Below are 23,163 nucleotides of genomic sequence, written 5' to 3' on the forward strand. Positions count from 1 at the left end.
TGTTTTTTGAACCTTAAACCACATAAACTAATTTCATTACACCAAATAATGTTCTTTTTAGCAGTATCATATGACCCCTTTAAGTGAGAATTAGACTTTTTAAAAACATTACCAATTTTACTAACCTCAAACTTTTTAAAAGCAGTGTTATATATAACCAAGTGAAATTAAGCATTTCTCAGTTTTTCCCCCATACTAGCTTAGCATACCATTAGCAGATTATTCTGTTAGTTTAGCCTACATTCGACGCAAATTATACATGTTTGGTAACACTTTAGTATATGGACCAATTCTCACTATTACCTAGTTGCTTATTAGCATGCCTATTAATAACATATTGGCTGTTTATTAGTACTTATAAAGGACAAATTATCCATTACCATATTCTACATCCCTAATCCCACCCAATACCTTAATAACTACCTTACTAACTATTAATAAGTGCCAAATTAGGAGTTTATTGAGGCAAAAGTTGTAATTAATGGTTTGTTAATACCGGGAATTGGACCTTAAAATAAAGTGTGACCACATGTTTTTTTTAATGTAATTATTCTTCTGATACTCATCTACTACAAAGGGTGGACAAAATTATTAATGAAACTGAATATGCTATGTAACCAATTACTCTTTAAAACTGTGTGCAGCAGATGGTGAAAAACATAAATTGTATTTTATTCAACCCAAATACATGCTACTTTTGAATGCCTGTCAATGGAAAAACTTGTCCCTCATAAAAAAAAAAACAAACAAAAAAAAACACCTGCACGTCAACTCTTGGTGCCACTTCTGTGGTGGTCACAACTAAAGGCACGTGAAGGTGTAAATGACTGAGGCTTGAGTGCTGAGCTCATATGCAGTCTCCTGATGGGTGTGTGTTAGAGCGTGTTACGGCTCGAGTGCTTAGATTGAAAACCCAATTCAGACAGGAGTGGAGTCAGCTCCCACTGCTCACCACTGAGGACTAATGAATTGGTTGCGGGCGTGACAGTCAAGGTGGATTACCTTGTATTTTTATCAGTGTTGAGTCTAGACGGTGACTGCATTTAGATAATGAATTATAGCATTACAAGCTGGCTTTACTGTGCGTATTCACTCCTGGAAATGAACTGGGCAGACGAAGACAAGACACGTCAGATTTACTGTAAGCCAGAGGATTTAGTAGGTCATACAATGTACAATGCATTGGCCCAAAATAATTTGGATGAGTTTCCTGCTGCGTCTAGCAAACTAGCATCGGAAACCAGTGTTGTTAGCATCATAGATATACTATTGTAGTTTTTGTTAATATTTTGAATTAGTTTTTATTTTCTTCATTTTAGGTAAAGTTTTAGTAGTTTTGATGTACTTTTGCCATTTTTATTATTATTTATTTATTTTCTTGTTTTAGTTAGACGATATCTGCTTCGTCACGCCTGGAGCTGATCCGTGCTGGTCGCTGAGGAAATACTTCTACTTCGCGCTGTGGATCACCGGATCGGCTTTCACTTTTCACTTTTCACGAAGCGGAGTCCGGCCCGGGGTCGTCACATGTGGTTGCCGCAGGCATCACAATATGGTAAGGGACGTTGGTAGGGAGGAATTCGGCCAATTACAACGCACTGGATAGCTGGCCAATCAGAGCACACGTCGATTTTTCAGAACGATGAGCTTTGTAAAAATCGACGCGTTTCAGACAGGCGGGGCATAGAGGAGAAACAATAATGTACAGTATGTGGAAAATAATGTGTTTTTTGAACCTTAAACCACATAAACTAATTTCATTACACCAAATAATGTTCTTTTTAGCAGTATCATATGACCCCTTTAAGTGAGAATTAGACTTTTTAAAAACATTACCAATTTTACTAACCTCAAACTTTTTAAAAGCAGTGTTATATATAACCAAGTGAAATTAAGCATTTCTCAGTTTTTCCCCCATACTAGCTTAGCATACCATTAGCAGATTATTCTGTTAGTTTAGCCTACATTCGACGCAAATTATACATGTTTGGTAACACTTTAGTATATGGACCAATTCTCACTATTACCTAGTTGCTTATTAGCATGCCTATTAATAACATATTGGCTGTTTATTAGTACTTATAAAGGACAAATTATCCATTACCATATTCTACATCCCTAATCCCACCCAATACCTTAATAACTACCTTACTAACTATTAATAAGTGCCAAATTAGGAGTTTATTGAGGCAAAAGTTGTAATTAATGGTTTGTTAATACCGGGAATTGGACCTTAAAATAAAGTGTGACCACATGTTTTTTTTTATGTAATTATTCTTCTGATACTCATCTACTACAAAGGGTGGACAAAATTATTAATGAAACTGAATATGCTATGTAACCAATTACTCTTTAAAACTGTGTGCAGCAGATGGTGAAAAACATAAATTGTATTTTATTCAACCCAAATACATGCTACTTTTGAATGCCTGTCAATGGAAAAACTTGTCCCTCATAAAAAAAAAAACAAACAAAAAAAAACACCTGCACGTCAACTCTTGGTGCCACTTCTGTGGTGGTCACAACTAAAGGCACGTGAAGGTGTAAATGACTGAGGCTTGAGTGCTGAGCTCATATGCAGTCTCCTGATGGGTGTGTGTTAGAGCGTGTTACGGCTCGAGTGCTTAGATTGAAAACCCAATTCAGACAGGAGTGGAGTCAGCTCCCACTGCTCACCACTGAGGACTAATGAATTGGTTGCGGGCGTGACAGTCAAGGTGGATTACCTTGTATTTTTATCAGTGTTGAGTCTAGACGGTGACTGCATTTAGATAATGAATTATAGCATTACAAGCTGGCTTTACTGTGCGTGTTCGCTCCTGGAAATGAACTGGGCAGATGAAGACAAGACACGTCAGATTTACTGTAAGCCAGAGGATTTAGTAGGTCATACAATGTACAATGCATTGGCCCAAAATAATTTGGATGAGTTTCCTGCTGCGTCTAGCAAACTAGCATCGGAAACCAGTGTTGTTAGCATCATAGATATACTATTGTAGTTTTTGTTAATATTTTGAATTAGTTTTTATTTTCTTCATTTTAGGTAAAGTTTTAGTAGTTTTGATGTACTTTTGCCATTTTTATTATTATTTATTTATTTTCTTGTTTTAGTTAATGATAATAACCCTGTTGGAAACACAACTTGTGATTGAACAATGGATAAGGCTAGTTTAAGTTTTTTTTTCTTTCTCCAAGTTATTGGCCAGAATAAGCGGGCGGCCATGTGGTCCACATTTGCCTAAGGTCAAAAGTCTGGCTATGCAAAACTGTCACATACCCCTCTGTAATTTACTTTAGAGTCCATTAACACAAACCAGAAGGTGTGACATTGCACATGAAGATCTAATTACACAACCAACAGTCCACCTACAATAACAATAAGTAAATCTGCAGCAAACGGTTTATCTGCTTGCGCGGCTGTGTCTGTTCATGCTGGAGAAGGGTCCACAGTCCCATCACTGGGTTTTATCTGTCCCCCTGCAACATGACAGTTTGTAATATAAAAGCATCTGGAGTTTCTTGTCAAGCACAAGCTTATCTGGCCCCAAACATTTCCCAGGACCAGACCTCACACTGACACGGCAAACTCTCTCTCTCTTCACTAGAGTGTGGGGTCACGCTATTCGGTGGAATAAGCAACAGATTACAACTGTCAAACTCCACAGACAGTTCAGTAAAACAACATGACTTAACCATGATGGACAGCACCTGGTTGTCATTTGTCTCCACCTTCTTCATCAGTGAAGCGTAATAGATGAAAACAAAGCTGGAAAGTATATTGTCTTCCACATGGAGAAAAGACAAAACAGAAAAAGACAGATGGGGACATCTGACCTGCTTTTTTGGTATTTCAACAACAGGTCTTTTTACTAAATTTGTTTATTAAAATATTCTTATTAAAATGAATAACTATTCAATTTATTTAATTGACTAGTATTTTGATTTAAACTCCACTTATTTTGTTATATGAAGTTCACATTAAAACTCATGGAAATTCTTGGATTTTTTTTTAACCCTGGCCTTCTTCATTTAATTATAAAAAAAAATTTAAAAATCAAAACATTGTCACTATGATGATAACCTAAAATCCAGTCATTTCAAGATTCATGTGTAGATTTATACATAATTTATACATTACATCATTTCCACCATAATTTTCTTCTAATTACATTTATTGTTTCCAATTGTTTGTGTACTTGGTTACTTAGGAGACAACATTTTCAATAAAGAGCTTTAGAAGAAATAGAATCTATAAAAACTAAGAAAAATCAAGAATTAAAAAAACTATTTTATTGTGCATCATTTTGACTTTAAAATGGTTACATTTGAATAAATTACTGTAAATTAAAAATAAAAAGTATGAAAATATTATGTGTGCTTTCAGGTGTAAAGGGCTATAGCTGAAGAAACACCCATTCGTTTTTAGGCCAAACAACTTGGCGATTAGGCATCATAATGTTGAATGAAAAAGAACCTGAAATATGAGGAGAAGAAACAATAACGAGACTTATAATAAAAGCAGATAATCCTCTCTATGTTCCATCAGGTAGTATTACAGTTACCGGGGTGTCTATTGTCTTTGACGATGTCAGATGTCAAAGCGCTAGCCATCAGGAAAGAACATCTAAGATTACGGCCTCTCTTTTTTCACCTCTTTCTGTTGTGCAGCTGCTGTTGCTGCTAGTGGCCTGGAGCCTGCAGAGAACGGTGTGATTCCCCATGCAGGGATCAGGGCTGCTCACAGGGCCTGTGGCTCACTTCAAACACAGGCCAGCAGGCCAAAAAAACTCCCCCCCGAGCACAAGCCTGCTGCTCATCCGCATCTCTCTATCACTCTCCTCTTTCTCTCTGGGAACAAACAAGTGATGTATGCTCTGAGGAAATGTGAGAGAAATTTGCTGTGTGTGTTTTTGTGTGTGTGTGAGACAGCTGAGTGTTTATCTCTAAGCCGGCCTGTGGCAGGAAGCATACACTCCTTACAGCTGGAGGACACTTTCAGTGTTTATTCAGTCAAACTGCACTGAACTGCATGGCTACTCAGTTAATAAATATATTATGATGGTATTATGGAAATAAACAGCTTTACTTCCACACAAGGATGTAAAAATGTTCAATCAAATTGAAAACCCCATATTTATCAAACAATATTGGGAGATAGGGAATCCTAATTCCACTGATTCCATTAAATTGAATCTCAACCGTATTAGGCTATGTTGACAAATGTGAAGTGTATTACTTTTTTTTGCAGTATATATAGTAACAAACGAACCAAATAAAGGTTCCAAAAGAAGGTAACAAGGCAATAGAACCATTTTGGAACATTTCAGTGAACAGTTCTTAAAATAACTTTTTTTTTTAATCTGAAGAATGTTTTTTGCCATAAGAACCTTTTGTGCAATGTAAAGGTTCAATTAATTTTAAAGGTTCTTCATGGAACCACTGATACCAATAAAGAACTATTATTTTTTTAAGAGTGCAGCCATTCATTTTCAGTGATGTTTGGTTCTTTCATATTTACACGGTTACTTTGTTATATTAAATCTAAAGGTGCCAGGAATCCATTTTCTTCTATGTGAACTCTTTTGTCTCTGTGTCTTTTTATTTTTACTCTATCCGACAATTTAAAACAGGGAAAGGTGACCACTGACCCCAGAGGGATTTCTAACCTGAATCAGGTTTAGGCAGGCAGAAATCTCTTCAGCATGCATGAAGATCAGGCAGCCTTGGCAGCTATGGGAGGTCTTGCCCGCAAATCCTTCTTTCGGATCTCCTCACCCAGATGAAAGGGCAATGCCACTAAGGATTATACAACACAATTACGCATTCTCTGTTGTGCTGACAAAGAGGGGGAAATCGGCTTTCTAAAAGGCCGAATCTTTTCCAATTAAACATTTTCTGATATTCTGTAATGGCCAGGTTGATGCTCTTTAACAGTGACACATCTAACCTCCATCTCACCCCACTATACACTCACACCCACCTACAGTGCCTGTGAAGTGTGTGCTTCCTTCTTTAAAAAGCCAAATTGTTTTTGTTGACGACTGAGGATTGCTCTGACAACTAACTTGCAATGATGAAAAATGGTCAATTTTCTCAAGAAGCCTGACAAGGATGACTACTTTCAACGCTCAATTCAGAATAGCTAGTATCAAATTAGTATCACTTCTTCCTTTCTTGTCAGCCAGCTAACCTAAATGGCAATCGCTTTATTTCACCTTCAATATGTAGAAGGGACAGGGTGTAAATAGTGTTCATTGAAGCTTTCATGGGTTGACTGAGAACGGTCATGTTGGACAGCTTGTTCTCATGTGACAATCACAATAAGAGGATGACACTTCTGAACATCTTCACACTTCTCAACAAGAACACACTCTCTGCATTCTGACGATCCTTTAGAGCTACCAAGGGAACTCTAGAGGATGTTTTTGTCAATATGTGTACTAAAGTAGACACAAAGATGGCATGAGGGTCCCCGTCTAGGTGAAGTGTTAGTATTAGCTTCAAATAGCAAACTCACTGATGCACAATGGAGAAAGAAAAGAAAAAAACGGCAAGCACTGGCTGAAATTGTCGCCTTAGTGCTGAACCATAGTATTGAGAATTCCATTTCAATTCCTGATTTCAGCTTGATTTGAAGGAATTGGATTTGGATTTGAAAAAGCTTAAAGGAACTAAATTTTGGAATAGAAATTGCAATTGGAATTCATAATAACAAAATAAACTAGTAATGAACTAGAAAAGCAAAGTCTGTTAAGAACTTTGAATGTTGGTTTAAGGCCTTGTTTGAAATATCTGAGAAAATATCTGAGAAAAAAAGTTTAAAGGGGTCATATGATGCGATTAAAATTTTTCCTTTCTCTTTAGTGTGTTACAAGTTCTTGGTGCATAAAGAAGATCTGTAAAGTTGCAAAGACTAAAGTCTCAAATCTAAAGAGATATTCTTTATAAAAGTTAAGAGTCAACCACGCCTACCTAAAACGGCTCGTTCTAACACGCCCCCACATACCTATGTCACTATGTGGGAAGATTTGCATAACGCCACCCAAATGTTCACGCAAAGAAAGAAGGCGTAACTTTTATTCTTGCTGTAGTATTGTTGTTGCTGCTGCCGCCATGTCGTGAAGGCGCTGTGTGTTTCGTTGTGAAAGCGAAATTACTTTTTTTGGCCTTCCAAAAGAGGACATGACTAGAAATCAATGGTTAATTTGTATTTACAACACTGTTCCAGAACAGTTCAACCCAAATATTCAGATGTGTCCAGCGCAATTTATGGAGGACTGTTTCCTGATCCTGGTAGAGTAGACTACAATGATGGCTGCTCTGACTCACAGACTGTAAGTTTCAAACGCGAGTTTTGGGCAGTTTAGAGTAGCACTTGTTGTTTGTCGTTTCTCCGATCACAAATACAGACATGGTTTTATGTTTACGTAAGAAGACAGTATAAGTCATTATAATCCATAATTATGTCCCCACTGGATGCAACAAATGCTTCGTTTATAATGGGTTTTAATGTTTTTGTCTCGTCGCTCCGGCTGGACAGGGCATCACAATATGGTAAAGGGCGTAACATTTCCGTCACACGCTTGAAGAATTCGGCCAATCGCAATGCACTGGATAGCTGGCCAATCAGAGCACACCTTGCTTTTCAGACCGATGAGCTTTGTAAAAATCGACACGTTTCAGAAAGGCGGGGCATATAGGAGAAACAATAATGTACAGTATGTGGAAAATAATGTGTTTTTTGAAACTTAAACCGCATAAACACATTTCATAACACCAAATACACAAAATAATGTTATTTTTAGCAACATCATATGACCCCTTTAAAGGTTTAGTTCACTTCCAGAATAAAAAGGTCCTGGTAATTTATGCACCCCATGTCATCTAAGATGTTCACGTCTTTCTTTCTTCAGTCAAAAAGAAATTAAGGTTTTTGAGGAAAACATTCAAGGATTTTTCTCCATATAGTGGACTTCAATGGGACCCAATGGATCGAAGGTCCAAATTACAGTTTCAATGCAGCTTCAAAGGGCTCTACATGATCCCAACCGAGGAATGAGAGTCTTATCTAGCGAAACGATTGATAAAATTTGGACCTTAAACATGTTAGAGGTCCCACTGAAGTCTATATATAGATAGATCCTTTCCATATTTAGAGAAAAATCCTGGAATGTTATCTTTAAAGACCTTAATTTCTTTTAGACCGAAGAAAGACATGAATATCTTGGATGACATAATTATCAGGAATTTTTTTTTATTCTGTAAGTAGACAAATTCTTTAAAAAGTCTTAAAGTTTGAATGTTCAAACGGACAGAAAACAGAATAACAGAATGAAAAAAAAAACGATAGATAGAACGACAGAAAGAATGATGGACAGCCAGACAGAACATTGGATGGAAAAATGGATGGACTGACAGATGGAGGGTTGGATGGATTGACAGATAAGTAGATGAATGGATGGAATGATGGATGGAACGAAGGACAGAATGGCAGATAGAATGGCGGATGGATGGACAGATGGAAGGATGAATGGATAGATGGAGAGGTGGATGGACAGACAGACTGATGGATGGATAGATTAGAATAAGGTTCAGAATTAGCTGCATTCAGCCAGCAGTCTGACTACAAGAGGTTAGGCTCCTTCTTCATTGTGTCTCCTGATGTCCTTGAGTGAAAGATAACCTCAGGATCTGCTTCAAAGATGTGGTCAGCTGAGTTCATCCAGAGCACAAAAGAGCTGTGTGAGCATCCATCATTCACACATGTCTTCACTGCAAGCACAGGTTTATATTGAGGACAGCTAGTGGAGAGTGACAGCTGTCAGTTAGAAGAGCCTCAGGGCACAACCAGGAGAGGGCATGCAGGGGAGATCACTGGAGGAACCGCAGGAAGACACACTCACCTTCAAGATCCCTGTGAGGAACTGAGATCATCTGGCATGAAACGAGATCCAACTATAGCAGTATATATACTGTTTTTCATCAATGATAATATTAGATCTGCAACATAATGGTTGTGGCATTATATGTCTCCTCTAGTGTTTCAGAAGATATCTCAACCATGTTTTAATCTGTGCGTAGATTTGACAAGATACTGAAGTCTTCAGTCAAACATCAGAGATTTCAGTATGCAATACTCAAACATTTGTCATTAAAAACCTATAAAACCAATTTATCTAAACTATATATCCACATTCATTTCAAAGCTCTGTATTCTTGCTCATCAGAAGTCTCATTTATGTCTAGTCTTTCTTCTCTAAATGAATTTTAGGAGAAAATCTCATACAAAGTGTATAAAAGGAACTCCATTGAGCTATGAATGAGCAATACAATTTTCCTCCAGGCTCTTCTGTCTCTCAAATTGTTTTCAGTTAACCTTTATTTTCCCATCAAAAATAAAGCCCCAAAATGAAATCAATAAATAATCACTGATAACCTGAAAGAGCTCACCAAGAAAGAACATGTACTGTAGCAGTGCAGTCATGTTCACAAGTTTGCAACTGCAAAAACCAAACGGGCCAGTATAATGGAGCCTTCTCTTCCTGTCTCCACCCTAAACAATCTGTCTGTTTCCCTGGCTGAGTCAGATGAGATGCATTCATCAGCAGACTGTGTCACTCGACGCCTTCATTATCTTGTCCGCCGGTGTTCGAGCTAGACCTGTGGAATTCCCAGGGATGAGCAGTGGCCTCTTACTCTAATCAGAGCTCACAAGAGCCTTTTGATCCGCTGCTTCCCTCTCTACTGCACACTTCATCACCTTTATTTTCTGCCATAATTGCATGTGAAAGATCCCCCTTTGATAATGCCTTCATGCCAAATCACTATCTGAGAAGAGTGTCGAAAAGTGTCATGTGCACCGTCTGCTCTGAGAAAAAGGACGCCCGAGCACCTGCGGAAGACAAACACATTTCTCACAGACATGACGTATCTATCATCTCTGTGCAGGATATGAGCTGCTCTGTCAACTTAATGTTGAGGAGGAAGAGAGACATCGAGAGGGAGGGAACGACAGCAGGACGGACCGCAGACAGCAGACTCGCTTTGCATGGCAGGCAGACAGACTAGACAAGTCCCACGACTCTCTGACCTACGCTCATGTACAACTGATCAAAATCTCTGGAAACAACAGGGAAAAAGTAGCAACAAAAGACTACGGAGCTATGATAGCAATCAGTGGTGGACGAAGTACACAAATCAAGTACTTGAGTAAAAGTACAGATCCGTATTAATAAAATATTACTCCAGTAAAAGTAAAAGTCCTCAGTTTTCAATTTTACTCGAGTGAAAGTACATAAGTACTTGATTTTTTATGTACTTAAGTAAAAAGCACCGATAGATGAATGTTTATTTAGCAGTTTTATATAGGCTACTTCTATCATTTAATTTTATATTAGCATATATTTTTTTATAATCCTACTGCTCAAAATACCTGGGATTTTCCCAAAATAACCAATAAGGAAATAATGAATATAATAAGGAAAATATAATTTGATTTTCATAATGATTTTGTTCTTCTCAAACCTTGTCTGTGGTGTAAAAACACCCCTGGCCAAATGCCCCCAGAGGGCATCACTTCCCACTTTGATAATTACTGTAGTTACCATGTTCTGAACATTACATCCTTTCTTTTTCCTTCAGATGTAATCTATCTAGGTGGCTGAATAAAAATAGTTGGACTTTATTTTTTAAAAATTACCTCAATTTAGCACCAGCAAGCTCGTTAGCTAGACAGTTAGCATCAGCTAACATTTACTTATTTTCAGCATGGTTATGAATAAACATTTATATTTGTCTACTCGGCTAGTTGATCCAGATACATAGTACCTTAGGCTATGTGTGCTGACAAACAATATAAAAACAGATGTCACATAGGGCTAAATGCATAGCATTTTAGTAAAACTGCTAACGTTACAGCAGCGGGGAAGATGAACGTACATGAGTTATTTTATTTAATCTGTGTTATTTTAATGTTTTTTTTAACCTAAAACATAGAGACTGATGTTAATGTGTCTGCATTCAAGCATTTCAGTGGGCTTAAACAGATCACCCTTTACATCCACCACTGATAGCAATACTTTGGAGTAGATCCCGACCGATATGGGTTTTTTGGGGGTTGATACCGATATCAGTGAGTAAAATTATCGATATATCGGCTGATATTCTTTGTGTATATTATAGAGTACAGTACCAGTCAAAAGTTTGGACACTTTCCCATTTGTGTGTCCAAACTTTTGACTATAGAATACAGTATACATAAACAGAATATACATAAACACATTTTTTGCAATGATCACTCAAATGTGGTGACCAAACACTTATAATGACGTGACAAAGAAATGTAATGGAGGCAGTGCATTTGACAATTTAACAATAAACTTTATTATTCAAAATGAGTCTGACATCAGTGCACTTAACAGTAAAGTTTAAGTTTATTCAACTTTATTTCAATTAAATTCCATTCAGCTTTATTCCGTTTAAGTTTATTTAACTTCAGAACATTCATTCACGGATTTGTGCTACTGTCTTCACACACAGACGAAACTTACTAGAGAAGTCTGAAGTGTGACATAATATAGGGCCTACCTCTGTAAATAAATACAATATAAATTCACGTCTCGCGCACTGAATTTAACGTGTACGTTCCCTTGGAACTGGAATCATGGCAGAATATCATGTGTAGTCCACTTTGCAGGGCACTAACGGTCAAATAAGACAATGTTTGAATGCTGCTGCCTGAACATGAGACCTCCTTACTGAAGTGAAAGTGTTTGGCTGGTGTCACTATCTTGCGAACACGGCGGCAGATCTCCACCAAATTTGGGGGATCCCTTCAGCTCGAGGCGCCCTCTCGAACACCACCCTACGCGCATCGGTAGGGGCTGGAGGGTGGTCTCATTTGAAAGGGGGCCTCGAGAAGTACACTCGATTCGGCGTTCGAGAGGGTGCCTCGAGCTGAAGGGATCCCCCGAATTTGGTGCCGATCCACCACGCCGCTACGGAGATATGGCCGTTTAAAGTTTCAATGGTATTCCATACACTTAAGCTTTAAAGCGTTTCATCCAGTTGCCAGTAGCAAACAATGGAGCGCGCTCTGCTAGACAAACTATGTATAAAGCGTTTTGCCAGTAGCAAACAATGGAGCGCGCTCTGCTAGACAAACTATGTAATTACAGCATTTTATCTGCGTTTTTGCGTTTTATAAAAAAAATGTTCATATCGGTGGCATATCGGCGGCATATTCGTCGATACCGATATATCTGCGACAGGCTCATATCGGCCAATAAAATGTGCGAAACGATATATTGGTCGGGCTCTACTTTGGAGGCTATTTTTTTTTATGTACAATAACAATACCATGCCATTTACTAACATCATAGTAACAGTATTATGAACAATTTCTGAAATACAGTAATATTTGTAACCTAACAAAAATCTTTTAGTGAAGTTTTTTTGCTTGTAAAGTATTTGTAAACATAAAATGTTGTGCTATATTTGTTTAAATGCCAATTTCTTTTACATTTTGTTATATAATAAAAAAGCATGTTTAAGTAAGGCTTGAATATTAAATGCACACTGATACACACTGACAGAGATTTTATGTAAAAATCTACAGTTTTATTCAGCAACGATGCACTAAACTAATCAAAATTTAGTTTTAAATTGTTACAAAATAATCTTTCAAATAAATGCTGCTCCTCAATTTTCTGTTTATCAAAAAATCTTGAAAAAAACTGCTTAATGCAAAAACAATAGCTATCAGTTAACAAACTCAGCTTTTGCAATCAAGAGAATAAATTACATTTAAACAGGAAATTTTAAATTGAAATATTTCATAATACTACTTTTGGATCAATTAAATGAATAAATGCAGCCTTGGTGAGCTTCTTTCAAAAAACATCACAAAGAAAAAAAATAAAAAAACTCAAAAGTTTGGACACTTTCCCATTTGTGTGTCCAAACTTTTGACTATAGAATACAGTATACATAAACAGAATATACATAAACACATTTTTTGCAATGATCACTCAAATGTGGTGACCAAACACTTATAATGACGTGACAAAGAAATGTAATGGAGGCAGTGCATTTGACAATTTAACAATAAACTTTATTATTCAAAATGAGTCTGACATCAGTGCACTTAACAGTAAAGTTTAAGTTTATTCAACTTTATTTCAATTAAATTCCATTCAGCTTTATTCCGTTTAAGTTTATTTAACTTCAGAACATTCATTCACGGATTTGTGCTACTGTCTTCACACACAGACGAAACTTACTAGAGAAGTCTGAAGTGTGACATAATATAGGGCCTACCTCTGTAAATAAATACAATATAAATTCACGTCTCGCGCACTGAATTTAACGTGTACGTTCCCTTGGAACTGGAATCATGGCAGAATATCATGTGTAGTCCACTTTGCAGGGCACTAACGGTCAAATAAGACAATGTTTGAATGCTGCTGCCTGAACATGAGACCTCCTTACTGAAGTGAAAGTGTTTGGCTGGTGTCACTATCTTGCGAACACGGCGGCAGATCTCCACCAAATTTGGGGGATCCCTTCAGCTCGAGGCGCCCTCTCGAACACCACCCTACGCGCATCGGTAGGGGCTGGAGGGTGGTCTCATTTGAAAGGGGGCCTCGAGAAGTACACTCGATTCGGCGTTCGAGAGGGTGCCTCGAGCTGAAGGGATCCCCCGAATTTGGTGCCGATCCACCACGCCGCTACGGAGATATGGCCGTTTAAAGTTTCAATGGTATTCCATACACTTAAGCTTTAAAGCGTTTCATCCAGTTGCCAGTAGCAAACAATGGAGCGCGCTCTGCTAGACAAACTATGTAATTACAGCATTTTATCTGCGTTTTATGTTTTGTAAAAAAAAATGTTCATATCGGTGGCATATCGGCGGCATATTCGTCGATACCGATATATCTGCGACAGGCTCATATCGGCCAATAAAATGTGCGAAACGATATATTGGTCGGGCTCTACTTTGGAGGCTATTTTTTTTTATGTACAATAACAATACCATGCCATTTACTAACATCATAGTAACAGTATTATGAACAATTTCTGAAATACAGTAATATTTGTAACCTAACAAAAATCTTTTAGTGAAGTTTTTTTGCTTGTAAAGTATTTGTAAACATAAAATGTTGTGCTATATTTGTTTAAATGCCAATTTCTTTTACATTTTGTTATATAATAAAAAAGCATGTTTAAGTAAGGCTTGAATATTAAATGCACACTGATACACACTGACAGAGATTTTATGTAAAAATCTACAGTTTTATTCAGCAACGATGCACTAAACTAATCAAAATTTAGTTTTAAATTGTTACAAAATAATCTTTCAAATAAATGCTGCTCCTCAATTTTCTGTTTATCAAAAAATCTTGAAAAAAACTGCTTAATGCAAAAACAATAGCTATCAGTTAACAAACTCAGCTTTTGCAATCAAGAGAATAAATTACATTTAAACAGGAAATTTTAAATTGAAATATTTCATAATACTACTTTTGGATCAATTAAATGAATAAATGCAGCCTTGGTGAGCTTCTTTCAAAAAACATCACAAAGAAAAAAAATAAAAAAACTGTCCCCAAACTTTTCAACGGTAGTGTGTGTACTCCGAATACTCACTTCCTTGCTAAATTGGCGAACTAGATGGAAAGTTATTATGTCTGACTTAAAATGTTAGAAAAGTTTGCAAAAATTAAACAAAGTAGGCAAAGATAATGGCAATTTACAAAATCCTTAGGAAACACTACCACAGTATTACCATCTGACACAATCACCACCTTTTTGTAAGGGCCGATCATGTGAAGAAATCTAGCTCTTGGTGTTTATTCAAACAGCTCGAATAACAACCATGACAACAATGTCTATCAGACGTGGCCCAAATCTACAAAAAATGGCTACGCTGCTAGTCTGTCACCACGTCCTACTAGAGACGAAACACAAACGCAGAATAAATATTCCCTCAATGTGAAGTCGTCGCCCACATCCGGCTCTCATTCCGGAATGTGCCAGAACCGCTGCAAGATAAATGAACGCTGGAGAATGAAGGGAAACAGATCCCCTATCTGGCATGGCACTATTTACTGACATTAAGAATGATAATATCCATCAACAGGCTGTCAAAGCCCCAAGTGGGCTGTGGGAAGAACAAAGGCTTCGACTGTCATCCTTTTCAGATGCTGACAAGGAGATGTTGATGTACCTGCCATTCAGGTGCAAATAATGTCATCACCCGCATTGGGATCAGGGCTTTTAACTGCGCCGAGGTGATGAGTAACCCGTGCCTTGGGCCTCCTCCCCGTGGCAGAAACCAGCTAATGAGCTAGCCATCAACATCCAATTAAAAGGCTACAGGAAAAGTAAAAGCAGGGGGGGAAAAATCAGATCAACATATGTCCATTCCACTCTACAGCGTGTGAAATACGGCTGTGAGTTAACTGTTTGGCTGCTAACAGAGACAAAACAAAACACGAGGCTGCTTCAGGAGGAATCTGTATAATTACTGTTGGCCATCTTTCAAGCCGCCCTCCTCTCAGGAGAGAGATGTGTGACAATATATGACAAGAAAGCAAACACGCTTCCCCAGCAGAATAATAGAAGGTATCAGCAGTGTACCAGACACACCTGTCTGGCTCTGAAAACAATGCCACGCTGCCTATTTATTAGGTGCCAGAAAAGTTTATGTTTGTTCTGTGACAGTGACAGCAACTTGATCCCTTTCATTATTTGGGGATCTCAAGCTTGAGAGAGGGGAGGAGAGAAAAAAGTCTGATTCTCAATTTTTTTCCCATTATTTTTATTTATTTATTATATTTTTTTTCTTTTACCAGCTCGCAGTGAGTTCTTTTCTTCCTGATAGCTGTCTGCCATGGTGTCAAAAGACAAATAACAAAGACTGTCAGCCAGCGGAGGAGAGATCCTGCTCACGTTCCCCGGCAATCTTCCACTCATTGGTCCACTCTGTTTCTTAAAAACGTCAGGACGCAGCCGGCGCGATTCCGGTGTTTACCTGCGCCGCCGCCATCGCGGTTTTTGATAAGTCATTGTAGTTTGATTGACAGTCATTGTGCTGTCTAAATGATGTTGTGAGTTTATTGTGACACTATTGGCAGCTCAAGAGAGGATGACACCATTCTCGCTCAAATACGACACTGTCTATACAATAGAGCGAAATTGCGACTGTCAGACGAATCAAGCGCTAATTGCAGCGATGCATCTATTTTGAGACGTAGTCCATTTACATTTCTAAACTAACTCGCTCTTACTTTCACCTGTCAAACAATAAACAAGCCCAACAATTCTTGCTATCATCAAGCTCAAATGAAACATAATGCCATCTATCATCTACCTCGGAGTGCAGCGGCATCTGTTTGCTCGCTAGATAGCAGACAGCTGAGAAAGACAAAAAGAGGAAGCTGTTTGCGGGGATGTTCGGAGGGAAAAAATGGGTCAGGTTGCTTGCTGCTGTTTTGCGGCCTTCCCCTCCATCTACCTGTCAGTCTGCACGGCTGACTGTCATTTTAACAGTTAATAATTAGGCCTCCTCTCGGCACCAAACGTGGTGCCACGATGACAAAAGCCAATGGCGCGGCGGCTCCCGCTTTATAAATAGTCTGAAGGGATGATTAATGAGGGTGGCTGGCGAGCTAAAGCAGCAATCTGAGCCCAGACAATGGCCGCCCGCACAGCTGCCGAAAAAACAAGACAAGCTCTGTCCGGGGATATAATTGAGGAAAGTGGCAAAACATTGCACGTAAATAAATAAATAAATGTTAACCGACAGCTTATGAAGACTTTATTTAACCCCTCACTGCTTTGCAAGCTCCTCATTAACATTTTGACACACTCGGCTGAGAGCGGGGGTCAGGCTCGCCTTCCGACGTGCCGATGCACCGCGAGAGGAAAACATTCTTCAGTGACGTTCTGCTGAGAGGTGTGAGAAGAGAGAGAGGAAAAAAAAAACTGGGGGCCAAAAAGAAACCCACGTCACTGCAGCGAATAGTTTGGAGTTTTCCTCCGAGAGCCGTGCCAAACATTGACTTGCTTTTTGAGTGATTTTGTGGGTAAACAAAGAAAGACTGAGCCTGCAGTAAATGCCCCGGCAGGGGGCCCTCGCTGGGTCTGTTAGTGCCAGACTCAGATCATGGGAAGGGCCTAGAATGAGCTCTTAAAGGCACAGCTAACACTAAAATAAAAATTCTGCCATCATTTATGTATACTCATGTGCTTTCAGTCCTGCATGGCTTTCATTCTTTTTTGAAAATTCATTCATTTGAAATAATTTACTTTCTACATAGGAACAAGGCATTTCAAGTATAAAAAGTGGAAGAAAATCACACCAAGAAAATATGTCCATATGGTGCGACTGTAGGTCTTTATCTTGAACATCATTGTTCAGGTATAGACTTTTTTATTTTTATTTTTTTAACACAAATCGACATTACGCCATATCTCACTTGAGTATACTGAGAGGAGCCATGGAGGATGTCAAGATTTTTTTTTTCCAAGACTCCTATAAAAGCCATAATCTTTTATTATTTGATTTAAAGAAGCAGTTATGTTGTACAATAATACCAGATTTTTCCCTCCATCAAATCAAATTCAGTGGTATAGCCAACATGCAGGAGTCTATTTTGTTGTCATGTGACAAGGAAATGATTTCATGGAGACCCATGTATACACTAACAACTATGTCAAGGTAAATAAATGTTATTTTACTCTGTTTGACATTATGGCATGCCAAGGTCATTTAATTTAGGCAAAATAGAATAACCTCAATGAAACTTCATGATCATTATTATTATTTATTAATTTCAATTATAATTTTTTTTAATCATGACATTGATTTTTTTCCTTGGAAAATAAGTTGTAACATTTTTGGATGAACTATTCCTGGTGTAGGCGTAGTTAAATCTCTGGTTTTGTTTTATTCCAAGATTTAAAGGCACAGCTAACACTAAAATAAAAATTCTGCCATCATTTATGTATACTCATGTGCTTTCAGTCCTGCATGGCTTTCATTCTTTTTTGAAAATTCATTCATTTGAAATAATTTACTTTCTACATAGGAACAAGGCATTTCAAGTATAAAAAGTGGAAGAAAATCACACCAAGAAAATATGTCCATATGGTGCGACTGTAGGTCTTTATCTTGAACATCATTGTTCAGGTATAGACTTTTTTTATTTTTATTTTTTTAACACAAATCGACATTACGCCATATCTCACTTGAGTATACTGAGAGGAGCCATGGAGGATGTCAAGATTTTTTTTTCAAGACTCCTATAAAAGCCATAATCTTTTATTATTTGATTTAAAGAAGCAGTTATGTTGTACAATAATACCAGATTTTTCCCTCCATCAAATCAAATTCAGTGGTATAGCCAACATGCAGGAGTCTATTTTGTTGTCATGTGACAAGGAAATGATTTCATGGAGACCCATGTATACACTAACAACTATGTCAAGGTAAATAAATGTTATTTTACTCTGTTTGACATTATGGCATGCCAAGGTCATTTAATTTAGGCAAAATAGAATAACCTCAATGAAACTTCATGATCATTATTATTATTTATTAATTTCAATTATAATTTTTTTTAATCATGACATTGATTTTTTTCCTTGGAAAATAAGTTGTAACATTTTTGGATGAACTATTCCTGGTGTAGGCGTAGTTAAATCTCTGGTTTTGTTTTATTCCAAGATCTACAGGCCCACACAGAATCTGTGCTCTGAACTGTGCAGATTTCCATTAAATTGGAACTAAACTGGAAGTGAAAAATTCACAACGCTTTATACATATGTTGCTAATACTCCCAGCCACCAACAAGATATTCTCAGTTCTGTTTACCATTTTGAAATTCCTTCTGCAGACCAAAACCAGCACAGAAAACGCAGTAAAAGCCCAGCGATTCTGTCTGCTTCGACTTCTGGGCCGAGATCACGGCTGCAGCTTCCATTGAAGTTGATATCGTCACACATTCCAACTCGTTCTCTGACAGCTCTTGGTCACTGGGCCGAGCTGAAAGCTGAAGGCACAGGCTATCTGCTTCTAATGATAGGGAATGCTTTGATCGCCTCTGCCACCAGCATGCATGTTCGGCTCTTAAGTACACACATCAGATGAGTGGCTGTGCTGCCTCCATCTGCTTTAATGTTTCCTTTTTGTCCCTTTTAAATGTACATGCATTGAAAATGTGACAAATCAATCACAGCACCTCCAAACAACAAAACATCTGTTTTCCTAACTCTTTTTTTGTCTGCTTTCGCAAACAGCGCACCGTCTGACCGACCGGCTAACAATTATCCGAAATATTTTCATGTGCTCTCCTCGTTCCTGCCATGTTTCCATTTGATCTGCTTTTTACTTAGCCTCCACTTTTCTTCCCGCCCGCTCGTTCTCGTTCTCTCTTTTCCCGCTCCCTCTTGCTCAGACATCAACGGTTCTCCTTTTAATGTCACTGACAGGGGGTAATTTGCACCCATATATGTTTTCTCTCCAATTACACCATGGCAGCAGTGTGCTGCCAAACATCTCAGTGCTGTGCTGATGGTCACCTCTTTGAGGAGTCCTTCCTGCCTCTCTGCACTATATTTTTCCTCTTTTTAGATTCTCCCAGAGAGGACTCTGTCATTTGGCTGTCCTTGGTCCAAAGTGTTATTTAACACCTGACAACAAAAGCAGCCGCTGCCTCTGCAACAACATCATTTCGGAATTATTTCCTGTGGGGGCTAGTCTTAAATTGGTCCTGTAGTCTTGAGGACAAGCCTATGCGGCACAATGACTTTCTCATAAATGTGGCACAAAATTAAATGTTAACACTTTCAGACAATTACTAACTAACGGCAGAATTATATTTAACTCCAATTACGCAAATTCTCGTTTTCTTGCTTTCAAACGCGAATTAGTCGTGAATTTCTGTAAACTAATATTTTTTGCACTAACTCTTAAATGAAAATGGAAAATATGCAATAAAACCATACCAGCATGTATTCAGGTAAGAAGTGAATTATCACAAAATGTCATAATTTTATTGTGGTAACTTGTCATATGTTTGCTAAATGTCTCATATTTGTTTTAATTTGTTCTAGAACACATTGTTAATTAGTTTTATTGATTGATTGATTGATTTTGCAGCTAAACAAACCAACACTTGCAAATAAAAACTGCGACTAGCACCGATTTCCCTCATTTTACATGAAAAAGATAATTCGGTGAATAATAAAGGAAACAATTACATGACCGTAGCTGGAAGCAGCATCCGGGAAGTTACGTTTCTTTGCAGAGGAGAATCATCAAGCGAAAGAGAAGAATAAAGAACTCAATCAACTGAGCAGAAGGTGCCAGCAATACGCTTTTTGATATGTCTGTCACCTATGTGCGTGTGAACATACCCAATGTGTTCGTCATGTCAAAATTATTAACAGATTCACTGCAATGAAAAAAGTAGCTGTCTTTGAACAATGTCTGCTTTCCCAAAAATCTGGATACCTTAAAATATAGGATAACTTCAAAAAAAAGTGTGTGTGTTAATTAACAACTAAAGAGCTATTGTGTCAATCTATTATTTCAGCACTATAAACAGATGTATTAATGTGAAACATTATGCATTATTTACACTAGGTTAGAGTCAAAGGATGATAAATAAGGTATCCATTATATGCCATCAGAAGGCCAACGGAGAAAGTATAAATGCAGATTTCACTCGTCTTGCAGGCACAAAAAGGAAAAAAATTGTTTTGCAAAAATGTTTAAAATATTATTTTTAATTATTTAAATTAGAAAAAAATATATGAACATTGCAATAGTACTACTGTACTCTAAAATAAAACCAGACATTTAATAATATTAATGCTTTTATTTTACAGAACAATAGTCAAATTAAAATAATATTTGTGACTGCCTTCGTTTTCAAACATGAAACCATAAACATTTTAATTTGGTGGAAAATCTATCAATAACAACAGGTTTATAAGCACTTCTCACAGCGCTTGAGGTGATGCATTTAAAATAAGGGTTTCTATTTTAATATACTTTAAAATATAATTTATTTCTGTGATGCAAAGCTGAATTTCCATCAGCCATTACTCCAGTATAAAGTGTCACATAATCCTTAAGAAATCATTCTAATATGCTGATTTATTATTATAATTATCAATGTTGGCAACAGTTGTGCTGTTTCCAACATTTGGAAACTGCGATACTTTTTTCAGGATTCTTTGATGAATAAAAAGTTAAAAAGAACAACATTTATTCAAAATATAAATATTTTCTAACAATACAAATCTTTGCTATCAATTCTTATCAATTTAACATCCTTGCTGAATAAAAGTTATAATTTCTTTCAAAAAAAGAAAGAATAAAAATGTACTGACCCCAAACTTTTGAACGGTAGTGTATATTGTTAGAAAATATTTCCATTTTAAATAAATGCTCTTCTTTTTAACTTTTTATTCATCAAAGAGACATTTAATAATATTAATGCTTTTATTTTACAGAACAATAGTCAAATTAAAATAATATTTGTGACTGCCTTCGTTTTCAAACATGAAACCATAAACATTTTAATTTGGTGGAAAATCTATCAATAACAACAGGTTTATAAGCACTTCTCACAGCGCTTGAGGTGATGCATTTAAAATAAGGGTTTCTATTTTAATATACTTTAAAATATAATTTATTTCTGTGATGCAAAGCTGAATTTCCATCAGCCATTACTCCAGTATAAAGTGTCACATAATCCTTAAGAAATCATTCTAATATGCTGATTTATTATTATAATTATCAATGTTGGCAACAGTTGTGCTGTTTCCAACATTTGGAAACTGCGATACTTTTTTCAGGATTCTTTGATGAATAAAAAGTTAAAAAGAACAACATTTATTCAAAATATAAATATTTTCTAACAATACAAATCTTTGCTATCAATTCTTATCAATTTAACATCCTTGCTGAATAAAAGTTATAATTTCTTTCAAAAAAAGAAAGAATAAAAATGTACTGACCCCAAACTTTTGAACGGTAGTGTATATTGTTAGAAAATATTTCCATTTTAAATAAATGCTCTTCTTTTTAACTTTTTATTCAACAAAGAATCCTGATAAAAAGCATCACAGGTTCCAAAAAATATTAAGCAGCACAACAGTTTCCAGCACTGATAATAAATCAGCATATTAGAATGATTTCTGAAGGATTATGTGACACTGAAGACTGGAAAATTCAGCTTTGCATCACAGAAATAAATTAGATTTTAATGTATATTAACATAGAACATTTTTATTGTACATCGTAATAACATTTCACAATATTAAATTTTTTCCTGTATTTTTGATCATATAAATGCAGCCTTGATGAGCATAAGAAACTCTTTTAAAAACATTAAAAATCTTTCTGATCCCAAACTTTTGAATGGTAGTGTAGCGCTGATTTGGAGTAGTTATGTATCAATGCTTTGGATCAATTACCGACAAGCGGGTTTCTCCTGATGTCAAGCACACACAGAGTGGAATTGGACTGAAGCATCTGCTCTAGAACTTGAGCTCCTTCATTCGAGATCCCACAACGCTGCAGGTCTGTTTATGAATGGGGTTTTGTATCATTAGTTCACACAATTCGTTCAAAACATGGATTCATTCAGAAACTAAACACCGCTGTGTTGCTCGGAGACACGCCACAATTCTGCTGTGGCTTTAAAGGTAATATGTTCTCTGCAAAATAGAGCAAACACATAATATTGTGTTTAAAATATAACACAATATATAGCTTTCCATTGATGTATGGTTTGTTAGGATAGGACAATATTTGGCTGAGGTACAACTATTTGAAAATCTGGAATCTGAGGGTGCAATAAAAAATCAAAATATTGAGAAAATCACCTTTAAAGTTGTCCAAATGAAGTTCATAGCAATGCATATTACTTATCAAAAATTAAGTTTTGATATATTTACAGTAGGAAATTTACAAAATATCTTCATGGAACATGATCTTTACTTAATGTCCTAATGATTTTTGACCCATACAATGTATTTTTTGGCTATTGCTACAAATATACCCCAGCGACTTAAGACTGGTTTTGTGGTCCAGGGTCACAAATATGAGACAAAAACTCATACAGGGGCATTTTTTATCTTGAATTT

At 36.9% G+C, this 23,163-nt stretch overlaps 1 protein-coding gene across 1 annotated transcript in view; it reads right to left on the reverse strand.

The window, feature by feature from the left end:
* Positions 1-4,790: 4,790 nt before the first annotated feature.
* Positions 4,791-23,163, reverse strand: part of LOC107582503 (leucine-rich repeat-containing protein C10orf11 homolog) — a 236,295-nt gene continuing 217,922 nt past the window's right edge. Inside the window, exons 6-7 of the mRNA XM_016268381.1 lie at positions 5,667-5,796; positions 4,791-4,848 (exon numbers count right to left, since the gene is read on the reverse strand). Of these exons, the coding sequence (XP_016123867.1) occupies positions 5,731-5,796 (66 nt within the window). The 3' untranslated portion in view covers positions 4,791-4,848; positions 5,667-5,730. The remainder of the gene's footprint in view (positions 4,849-5,666; positions 5,797-23,163) is intronic.

This window comes from Sinocyclocheilus grahami, unplaced genomic scaffold (genome assembly GCF_001515645.1).
Source record: "Sinocyclocheilus grahami isolate Dianchi unplaced genomic scaffold, SAMN03320097.WGS_v1.1 scaffold45.1, whole genome shotgun sequence".
In the NCBI taxonomy this organism is placed as follows: Eukaryota; Metazoa; Chordata; class Actinopteri; order Cypriniformes; family Cyprinidae; genus Sinocyclocheilus; species Sinocyclocheilus grahami.